This window comes from Puntigrus tetrazona, chromosome 7 (genome assembly GCF_018831695.1).
Source record: "Puntigrus tetrazona isolate hp1 chromosome 7, ASM1883169v1, whole genome shotgun sequence".
NCBI lineage: Eukaryota > Metazoa > Chordata > Actinopteri > Cypriniformes > Cyprinidae > Puntigrus > Puntigrus tetrazona.
In genome coordinates, this window is record NC_056705.1 from 6,159,761 (window position 1) to 6,171,734 (window position 11,974).

At 41.0% G+C, this 11,974-nt stretch overlaps 1 protein-coding gene across 1 annotated transcript in view; it reads right to left on the reverse strand.

The window, feature by feature from the left end:
- The window catches only part of LOC122349004, a 495,348-nt gene extending 485,950 nt beyond the window's left edge, over window positions 1–9,398 (reverse strand). The window contains exons 1-3 of the mRNA XM_043244927.1: window positions 9,346–9,398; window positions 799–834; window positions 15–270 (exon numbers count right to left, since the gene is read on the reverse strand). Of these exons, the coding sequence (XP_043100862.1) occupies window positions 15–270; window positions 799–834; window positions 9,346–9,397 (344 nt within the window). The 5' untranslated portion in view covers window position 9,398. The remainder of the gene's footprint in view (window positions 1–14; window positions 271–798; window positions 835–9,345) is intronic.
- Between the last annotated feature and the right edge of the window lie 2,576 nt (window positions 9,399–11,974).

Here is an 11,974-nt window from a genome sequence, read left to right on the forward strand (position 1 = left end):
TCAAAGAGACTCACATTGGGTTGCTGAAAAGATGTAAAGAATTGTTTCCGATCCGAATCTCCGCCCCGTTTATCCTCTCTGGACAGTCGAGTCTGTTAGTGATGGTCACTCTGTTCACGCTGTAGGTCTTCATCAGGTCCAGCATCCACCACGGGTCAGTCTGTGTCTGTGTATGAGTGCAGGTGGAGCTCGACCCATCCAGAGCGTTTGTGGCAATCCAGCCGTAAGCTGTTGTTGACTGAATAGGTGTGCCCCATGTCGCTACGTTCACTGAAATATGTTTAATGGAAAAAACATAATTATATATTTATATTCTAATTGGACTTGATCTTGATTCACTGTAATGTTAGGAGAGTGGATCTTCAATATTGTAGAAGCTGGACAATAGCAAATCTTAGATGTCTCTGTCGAATTGGAAAGATTCAAACAGTTTTAGTCAACCCAGACTCATTGGAAATACGTTCCTCTGCAATCTTGTAATAAAAATGTTGTCAGTTTTACTGCCTTTAGTGTTCATTTTAACTGAAAACTGCAGTGTTTCATATGTATAGGTACTTTTTTTTGTTTGGCAGAACCTAGGCTGGTTTTAGTTGATGTAAAAATTTTAGGAATACCTTTTTTCAAACTGGAATCAATCGGGAAAAAAATAATAAATCCTAATTTGTCCTGCTGGGCAATCGAAGTCTTTGACATTTTACCATGTTCTGGAATATTTACGTTGCAGAGCCTATAAAATGTTTCACAGCAACACAAACATGAGGACAAAGATGCTATAGTGATTAACTGACAACATCTTACCTTCTCTTTCTGCCTTTGTTTGAATTGAGAAAAACCCTTTAAATGACAAACACAAAACAGTGCTTAGTATTTACATTTTTCTTCTATGTATAAACATATTTTTGGTCAAATTTACATTTGGTTAGCTAAAAGTTTACAAAGCCCCTGTGATGTAACCGAGCCCAGCAGCTCGGGGAGGGACGCAAATTAAGTAAAGGATGTAAAATGATGGCTCACTCAAGCAACAGCACTTCAGTGCAAAGTGCAGTTTTATTTACAGTGCAGAAGTATTGTCCACAGTGAGGGCTATATACAGGTGAACACAAAAACAAACCCAAAGTACCAAAGAAAATGAAAGGAAAAATAATCCGGAAAACACTACAAGTATCAAACAGGTATCCACAATATACATCAAGGTTCAAACTGCTTGAGGCATCGCAGTAGCACTCTAAACATCGACTTGGTGAACAAGTCTCGTTCTGTAGTTTGGCCTCAGCTTAAATAGGCCAAACTCCGCCCCTTTTTGGGTAGTACCATTTGGGGACACAAATACCACCTCTATTTGGCACTTACTATTTATCACTGAGTATGACCCACTTTACATACAATCAACATGCAATCCTTTAACACGTATAACACTTTAACGCCATACATTTATTATACTATTGCCACAGGTAAATACACACATAAACACCTAATCATACATTGACAATGGTTTCGCCAGCTTCGGTTAATGCGCACAGAGCGGGAAGGACGTGACATTATAATCAGCCACCGCTCGTGCGCTCGGTTTGGCCAGCGCTAGCTTTCCCCAGAAGACTGACTACGCCCACACAGACAGACATCACAGAGACAAAACAGGACAAGTGTTATGTAAAATGTATGTAAATAATAAATACGGAGAAGTGCTGAAATGGGGGAATGTCCGTGCGCTATCACTATCGCGTGTGCATCCGCTACACTGATAGCGGCGACAGAAGGGAGGATGCAATGCGTGGATGAGGTAAACCGGAGTGTGTGCAGGTGTAATGCGTGCAAGTGTAATGTAGTGCTGCTTCCCCAGCGGTGTCAGCTAATGTGACTTTATCACAGCCCCTAAAGGGACATGGTGGTTTTTGCATTCTCTTGCAAACTAGTTGAATTTGGACAAACACTTCCTATATACCTGTATATGGTTCATACAGCTCTATGCCTTCACAATGGAGCACTTTATAATTTTATTTCGAACTTGAATTCAAGTATAAAGAAATGCAGTCAGTGTTGAATATAAGCTACTTAAACAATGACATTGTAAGACCAAATACAGTAGCCTATGGTGACAAACACTGTTGTTTTAACACAAAACCGTCCTCAGCGGGTTTACAGCAAGCTGTACGCAGACCTCCATTGCTGCACTGTCTCCCAAGCATTCTGTAGCTGGATAGTCCATTCCACTTATTTCCGAAATGAGAGCCACTGAAAATGAGGTGGATTATTATTAGTTTCTATTTTTGAAAAAAAAAAAACAAATTCAGTTATGTCTGTGCAATTTACACCACACTGCTTTGTGAATGAGGGTCAGCGTTAAACGTGTTTTCCACAAAGTGGCCCTGAAGAAGGGAGCGGTGCCTGCTCGTGATCCAGCTACACCTCCAGAAGAAGAAAGTGCCACGCGTTAGTTTTCCAAATTGCCTTCCTGAAAGAGCTTCTTGGAACTCTGTGAGGCCAGTGTTGCTAAAGCCACCATTGTAATATATGTAGAATCAGAAGACTGACTTTTAAACCGAAGAATACATTTTCTGCAAACATAACAGACATTTTCCATCTTCCACATTTTTTCAATAAAGGGCATCTTGGCATATTCCCTAAAAACAGGTTATTAAAAATTCTGTAAGGTATTTTGAGTTGGATTTCACATACACACTGTAAGGAGGAGGCGGAAGCCGATTGCGAATCCATTTGCAGATGTTTATTAGAAACACACACACAGATGAGAATGGTCAAATGCAAGCAAGGGTTGGCAACAGTAGTATCAGTCCGGAAGGCAAACATACACAAAGGGATATCCGTGGGCAAAGTCGAATGAAGGCAAAGGTCAACAACAAAGTTCAATGGTGATAGGTTACCGTAACAAACAAGGAAGATCCGTAAAGCAGTGAGTCGATGAAGCAAACAATGGTCATACACAATGGAAGTCAATAGAAACAATAGGTAAACGCTTGGTAAGGCAGACAGGCTGGCAATACTTCGCGTAGAGCGGTTAAATAGCCCAAACCCGGGAGTAGTAGCAGAGGGCGCGGCTCGGGTCAGTACTCGGGAGAGGGCTCCCTCTGCTGGCTGGATGTTACAGAACTCCCCCCTCTAGGAGCGACTCCTGGAGCTTTTCGTGGACGTCCTCGTGGGCACCCCTGTGGTTGTGGTTGGTCCTGGACAGAATCTTGTGGTTGATTTCGTGGGCGTCCCCGTGGTCGTGGTTGGTTCTGGGCAGAATCTTGTGGTTGGTCTCGTGGTTGTTCTCGTGGCCGTGGTTGGTCCTGGGCAGAATCTCGTGGTTGGATTCGTGGGCGTCCCCGTGGTCGTGGTTGGTCCTGGGCAGAATCTCGTTGTGGATTACGTGGTCTTCCCCTAGGGCGAGGTGCTGGACGATCGGGTCTGGCTCTGTGGAACTCCTCAATAAGGGATGGATCCAAAATGTCCTGAGCGGCTACCCAGGATCTCTCCTCTGGTCCATAACTCTCCCAGTCCACCAAGTACTGGAGCCGACCCCTCGTCTCCGCGAGTCCAGTAGTTCGCTCACTTGATATGCGGGGTTCCCGTCAATCTCAAGTGGCGGCGGTGGTTCTGGGGCTTCATGGCCAGGGTCAGCTCCCGGGTGGACCGGTTTGAGGAGGGATACATGAAAGGATGGAGATATACGATAGTTAGTAGGTAGTTCAAGTTGGTATGTGATATCATTCACTTGTTTTATTATCTTGAATGGTCCAACATACCTTGGGCTTAGCTTCTTACTGGGCAGCCGCATCTTGATGTCCTCGTCGAGCCAGACCCTTTGTCCAGGTTGATATGGGGATGTGGGCGTCTGTGGCGGTTAGCTTGGATCTCCTGATACCTGATCGCTCTTTGAAGTCGCACATGAGCACTATCCCACACCCTCTCCTCCCTACGGATCCAATCATCAACGGCTGGGACATTTGATGGTTCTCCTGACCACGGAACATGGGCGGCTGATACCGAGGACACACTGGAATGGGTCATACCTGTAGCTAACTTGACTATTGAGTTCTGAGCATACTCAGCCCATGGTAAAAACTCTGACCACCTGTGTTGTTTCTCTGTGGCAATAGGTCCGAAGGTACCTCCCAATCTCCTGATTAAGTCTCTCGACCTGTCCATTAGCTTGTGGGTGGTAACCTGAGGTAAGGCTCACATTAATGTCGAGGTGCTTACAGAAAGCCCTCCATACTTGGGAGGTAAACTGAGTACCTCTATCACTCACTATGTCCTCGGGTAATCCATAGATCCTGGAAAACGTGCTCGAACAGGGCAAGGGGCGTTTCCATGGCGGTGGGGAGGTTCTTCATGGGAACTAATCGGCATGACTTTGAAAATCTATCGATAATGACTAATATGACTGTGGGAAACCGTTAGACAATGGTAAATCTGTGACGAAATCAATAGATAGGTAACATGAGAGCCTTGTTGCTGAGCACGTGAAAATGATTCATATTTACCCGGTTTGTAGTGGTGGGTCTGCGAGGACAGTTAACCTGATAATGTTTCCCTTCTCCACAGTAAAAGCAAAGTTGAAAACGGCGCCGCGCGCGTTCTTCCATAGAGACACGCTGGGAGTTTACTTGCATGGGTTCCGGTTTCTCCATTAACTCGTGTCGTGTTTGGATTCCTTTCCTGGCTCGTGACCATAGACGGCGCTTTACGTTGTGGTGCCTGGCGCTAAGATTATCAATACGAATGGTTAAGTTGACGAGATCAGAAAAGATAAATCCTCACCTCTACACGCCAATTCGGCTGTAAGTCTGCCGTGAGACTCCGTTTGAAAGTCGCCTTGAGTGCGACATCATTCCAGCCGCTTTGAGCAGCGGCGTCCTGAACTCAATAGCATAATCAGCGGCTGTGCGTTACTACCTGGGACAGATCCATTAACTGGGTTGAGATATCCTTGCCCCTGCAGGATATTCAAACACCTCTCTTAGCATCTGTAAGAAATAGTTAGCAGATGTCTTGATGTGGGGATCTGTATCCCCAAACTGCAGTCGCCCAGTCAATCGCTCTTCCAGTCAGTAACGTCATAATAAATGCACACTTGATTTCTTCATTGTTGAATCTATCCTGCTGAAACTCCAAATACAGCCTGACCTGGCGAATGAAACCCTTGCACCGTTCAGCAGAACCGTCAAACTTTTCGGTAAGGCAAGGTTACTGTAGAAAACGAGTAGGTGGTAGATTCTGAATGTACTGGGTGAGGTGTTACGTTCACCGACTGCAGTTGATCCAATCGGGACTGGTAACCTTTCAATAGCTCCTCCTGGTATGCCATCAATTGTTGCATGTGTGTGTTACATCCGCTGGAGTCTGGTTAGCGGAGTATTCCGTAGGAGGAGGCGGAAGCCGATTGCGAATCCATTTGCAGATGTTTATTAGAAACACACACACAGATGAGAATGGTCAAATGCAAGCAAGGGTTGGCAACAGTAGTATCAGTCCGGAAGGCAAACATACACAAAGGGATATCCGTGGGCAAAGTCGAATGAAGGCAAAGGTCAACAACAAAGTTCAATGGTGATAGGTTACCGTAACAAACAAGGAAGATCCGTAAAGCCGTGAGTCGATGAAGCAAACAATGGTCATACACAATGGAAGTCAATAGAAACAATAGGTAAACGCTTGGTAAGGCAGACAGGCTGGCAATACTTTGCGTAGAGCACCTGGTTCTCTACGGTTAAATAGCCCTAACCCGGGAGTAGTAGCAGAGGGCGCGGCTCGGGTCAGTACTCGGGAGAGGGCTCCCTCTGCTGGCTGGATGTTACACACACTTTGGAAACATCAGAGACTTATTTTACATCTTGTGAAAAGGGGCGTAATACTTTCCCTTTAAGGGTGTTTATCTGGATAGCATTTTTGTGGGATCGAAGAGTGGAAAAGATTTCAACATTTTCAAATTTCTTTAGCACTTTACCTTTTATGGTTTTTGTCCAAATACATTCAACAACAAAATTTAAACATCTACATAGTTACAATAAAATGTATATGACCTGCTTAAAAATTACCCTAAAAGCATTAGTTAAGAGATTTGTAGACTATTTCTTTGTTTTAAAAGCATATGATTATTGTCCAGCAGATAGCAGTAGAGGCTCAGCAGAGAGGTGAAACCTGGGGTGGTGCGGCTCTTCTCTCTAGAAATATAGCACATAGTCTTAGAGCTCACACTTGACCAACTAGTGCCCGGTCAGGAAGCAGAAAGACCCGCTGAAAACTGACTCCCTCTGCTAGCTGCCTCACGTCACAGGAGCCAGTTCATTCTCAACACATAGAGACTCTTTCACCTAGATACCTAGATTTTCTAACTGAGTTAGTACTGGCCGCAGATAAAGTCTTAATTGTTGGCGATTTTAATATCCATGTTGATAATGAAAAAAAAGACGTGGGATTAGGATCAGTCTTAGACATTCTGAACTCTGTTGGGGTTAGACAACATGTGTCAGACACGTGCACTATAGATCCTGAGGAAACATTCCACTTATTCTCTGTTATAGGAGAGGAAGAACTGCACAAACTTATTAAATCATCTAAACCAGCAACATGTATGTTAGACCCTATAAACAAATTTGCCATAGATCCTATTCTGACCATCATTAATACATCAAGTCATTAAGATATGTCCCCAAAAAGACTTAGTAAATTACAGACCAATCTCTAATCTCCCTTTTCTGCCAAAGATACTAGAAAAGGTAGTATCCTCACAACTCTATTCCTTTTTTAGAAAAAATGGTGTCTGTGAGGATTTCCGATCAGTTTTTTAGGGACCGTACACTATAGTACTGAGACTGCTCTCATTAGAGTTACTAATGACCTGCTTCTATCATCGGATCGTGGTTTTATCTCTCGTTATTAGTGCTATTAGTTCTTAGCGCAGCATACAATACTATCCATCACAACATTCTTTTGGATAGACTAGAAAACTATGTTGGCATTAAAGGAAGCGCCTTAGCATGGTTTAAATCATATCTATCTGACCGCTATCAGTTTGTGGCATTAAATGAGGAGGTATCATATTGCCTCAAAAAGTGAAATATGGAGTTCCTCAAGGCTCAGTGCTAGGACCTTTACTTTTCACGCTTTACATGTTACCTCCGGGGACATTATCAGGAGACATGGTGCTTTCACTGCTATGCTGATGATAATCAGCTCTATATTTCCTTCACAAGGAAAATTTCACCAAACTGAGAATCTAACAGAATGCATAGTCGATATATAAAAAGCTGGATGATGAGTAACTCTTAATGTTAAATTCTGAAAAAACAGAGGTGCTAATAAATTGGACCTAAAAACCCCACATATAATAATCTAGAATACAGTCTAACACTTGATGGCTGCTCTGTTAATTCTTCATCATCAGTTAGGAACCTAGGTGTGCTGTTTGACCGCAATCTTTCCTTCAAAATTATGTTTCTAGCATCTGTAAAACTGTGTTTTTCCATCTTAAAAATATATCTAAATTACGACCTATGCTTTCAACCTCTAATGCAGAAATATTAATTCATGCGTTTATGACCTCAAGGTTAGATTATTGCAATGCTTTATTGGTGTGGTTGTTCTGCACGCTTAATAAACAAACTTCATCTAGTCCAAAACGCAGCAGCTAGAGTCTTACTAGAACTAGGAAGTATGATCATATTAGCCCGGTTCTGTCAACACTGCACTGGCTCCTATCAAACATCGAATAGATTTTAAAATCTTATTAATTACCTATAAAGCCCTGAATGGTTTAGCTCTCTCCAATGTGAGCGAGCTCTTATCACATTATAGTCCTGCACGTCCGCTGCGTTCTCAAAACTCTGGCCATTTGATAATACTTAGAATATCAAAATCAACTGCTGGCGGCAGATCCTTGTCCTATCTAGCACCTAAACTCTGGAACAATCTCCCTAACTCTGTTTGGGAACCACATCTTTTTAACTTAGCCTACACACAACACACTAATACACTTTTATTATTCAAATAAATTAAAGGATTTTAATATTAGTCTGTTTCTTTCTTATTCTGTTTCTCAGTTTGTATCCAGATCACATGGTGGATCAGCACCAAGAAATGACCTTCATCAGAGACCAGAACACCTAGATGAGACCCGGGACAGCTCACCAGAAACACACACACACACACACACACACACACACACACACACACACACACACACACACACACACACACACACACACACACACACACACACACACACACACACACACACACACACAGACAGAGACAGACAGACAGACAGACAGACAGACAGTTAAAAGGATTCATTTCATCTCACAGAACAATGCTGGAATATATTTGATATTTTTGAATTGAAAAGATATTTAACTATTTGACATTGTTTCTATATTAAAAAGACATTGAGTTACAAAGGAATACTTAAATATTTGAATACTCCTCCTTGGAGAAAAATTCCCTGGCACTCGCACGCAGTAATTGTTTTGTACATTTCTAAACTTTAAGTAGATGAAAACATGTGATGAACTTGTTGCCTCATATAATGTATATTGTATAATGTAAAGGCCTTATTGAGTTCTTAGAGCAGTGGTTCCCAACCTGTGTGCCGCGGCACTAAGGGGTGCAAGTGAGATCTTTTGAGGTGCCGCCAAAATTTCAACAAAATTTTTTTATTAAGGCAGAATCAGTGTAAACAGTATTCTCATATCATCTAGGACTAGGTATAAGGTGTTGTTGCATGCAAACTCTCGAAATGAAACAAATAAATAAATAACACAAAAAGCTACGGAGATTTTAAATATCTATTTCCTTATAGAGGGTGCCGGAACTTTGAAAGGCTGGGCTTCCAAGGGTGCCTCAAACAAGAAAAGGTTGGGAACCACTGTCTTAGAGGTTTAGTTCTTGACCTCTAAGAATACGCTGCAGAAAGTATGAGGAGAGTAGATTTTAAGACAAAGATGTTTCTTCTCATTTCGATTCATGCATGTTTTTTTTTTAATACTTAAAGTTATAGCTTCATACTCCACTATTTTCAGTTACACGAAAGTACAGTAAAAGTATAGTATTCCAGACAAAAACGATATGTAAATTAGTTTTATCACCAGTGGCATAAAGCTGCCAAGACCTTGTGTTCCTTCATGAGCCCAAGTTCCACATTAAATTAATTTTTCTATGCCATTTGAAACAGGCGTTTCTTCCAATTTTGCTTCGTCTCAGTGTGCATTAGTGGTGTGTCTTTTTTTAGTTGCTAAAAACAGGTGGAAACACTGGTTTTGTGGCATTAATCAAAAAAACAACACATTCTATTCTGTTTCTGAAACGCATCATCAAGATATTAAACATATATGTTTGACTTACCCAGTAAAACTGACAAACTCATGCAGAAAACAGTCATCTTTATTTCAAACATCCTCTCAGCTTTCATTCGAGGAGCTTTGAAAGAACTTGGTCTCTGGAGAGAGACATGCTTAACTTCTCCTCAGAATCACATGATTACATTTCTCCTCCCTTTTCTTTCTGACTGGAGCTGCAAGAAAAATGTTGTTCTATTCTATTGAGATTGTGATTGTACATCTCATCAATAGTCAAAGTACTTCAAAGTCAAAGTAACAATAACTGAATGCACCAAACTTTTGCCGCTCCTCCAAGGAAGAAGAAGAAGAAGAAGAGGAAGAAGAAGAAGACAGACCGTCTTCCTGATCTACTATATTCAAATTCATTGCCTCACATTTTTTTACTTAAAGGGATTAAAAACTGGAATAATGACAGGTTTTAAGTCTCTCTTACCTGTGATCTGTGTTTTAAATAAAGGAGATAGAGATAGAGAGAAGCATGTCGTTGTAACCTGCATGACCCTGCACTTTGATCCTTTCAGTGAAAAACCAAGCATGAATTTTAATAACTGAAGCTATCAAGTTTCAAAACACACACAAATCATAATGGTACTACAGGAATGGTTTATGTAACACATTTCCCAGTTCTCTTTGTTTTCATACTGCATGCTGTTTTCTGTATCTTTTCAGTTGTGCGCTTGCTTTACATGTGTTTTTCTTTACCATCCTACTGACTTCTCAAGATCAACAGACATTTGCATATTTTTGTTTTATTCCAGAGCATCCTCCAAGTACACAAAAACTGATCTGCGTGGCATGAGAAGATCTGTTTCTGAAGAAATGAAGACCATAACGTGACTATGAACATTAGGTGATCATATAGACATCACTTGCTACGCCTACATCTGTTCACTTTCTAAACAACACTTTTTTTTTTCTTTTCTGATTTCGTGTTTTATTTCATTAATATCACATGGTCATGTTTTGGCCTCACGTTCATGTGTTTATAAAGTAATAAACCCAAACTAATGAACAAATTTTTTTAATTGTATGATTAAATTGTTGATTTGCGTTAAACTATTTTGGACAAGTTACACAGAGATGTTTTTTTTTTTTTTCAAGGTGCTTGTATCAAAATCTTTCTCTCTGAGAAAAGTAAAAACAAAACGTGAAGGTGAATGTAAATATAATGTAAATGCTTGCTGGGAAAAGCAGAAACGTGTGAAGAAGCGCTCTAGGTTTGTGTTTATTTGTAAACGACCAGGTCATCATCATGTCTTCTTCTGATTTTTTTACTTCACATTTCTCCTACGATAATCAGAAACAAGCAGATCTGCTAATGTCTACACAGATTTGGTCTTGTCTCGGGAGCTGGTGTGCAGTTCATTTGACTGGGGTTGGCAATTATTTTGCATATGTAAAGGATCAGGCCGTTTTTTTTTTTTTTTTTGAAAACATAAATGATGAAATGTGACGTGAACCGAATGTTTCCATTCAGTCCAGAAGGTTTAGCTGATTCTCTGAAGAACTGGATCCACTCAGTAGCGTAAATGTGTGATCTAAAGCTAGATTTCATAGCAAGTGGGCCAAGATGGCAGCAGCGAGGTGGTATAGTGTTTGCTCAGAAAAAATAAAGGTGAAATGGGGATATAACCAGCTGTTTTTGACTAGTGATAACAGACATGCAAAACAAAAAAGTTTTATTTCCTGTTTGAGCATGTGTCTATATCAGCCCTAATGACTGAGAGAAGGAGAGTTTGCGATAAAGACTCAAAATGACTACAGCTGGGAAACTGCAAGAAAACTGCTGAATCTCTGTCTAGAAACCCAAAAATTGCCTCTACATCACCATGTTGTTTTGAAGGGTTTCAAGAAAGATTATCCTCTCTCACCCAAAAACAACTCCACAGCATATTCAGTTCAGACACGACGGAACTTCAAACAAACTGGCTTCTATGTTCAGATGAAACTAAAACATGAGCCCGAGAAACAAGGAGCAAGGGATGTTGGATTTCTTTAAAATTAAACTGAAGTTAAGTGTTAAGGTCCGCTCAGAGGAGAACTGGCCCTAACTGGAGTCTGGATTCTCCAAAGGTTTTTTTCTCCATTCTGTATGGTGGGGCTGTGGTCTTCATTGCTTTGTTGGAGACACTTAACTTCTAGCGATTGAGATATTTGATAACAAATTGTTCAATCTCATCATTATACATCCTGTCATTGTATTCTTCTACTTACTATTCAGTGCTTTAATACAACCTGTGTTGTTAAAAGCACTATATAAATAAAAATTGATTGATTGATTGATTGATCGATCACTGTTCCCGACAGCAACATGACGACTAACACCTCTTAGGATTCATAGGAATTGATTTGTAGAAATTTAGATTTAGTCTGCAATTAAAAAGAGAACATTCAAATTATACCATTATCATTTGATTGCGACACAGACTAGCAGCTTAGCTAGTGAGTGATTGTCAATGGGGATGTTACACTAACTGGTATTTGATCTTAGAGCACAACGGACATCACGAACCATGTATAGGGATCAACAATGAAACCAATCGTCCTAGCAATCCAGACTCGCAGTGATAACCCAGATTATCCAGAGCACCACAAAGTCTACCAACGTTTTCCAGAGACCGTCGCTGTAGTGA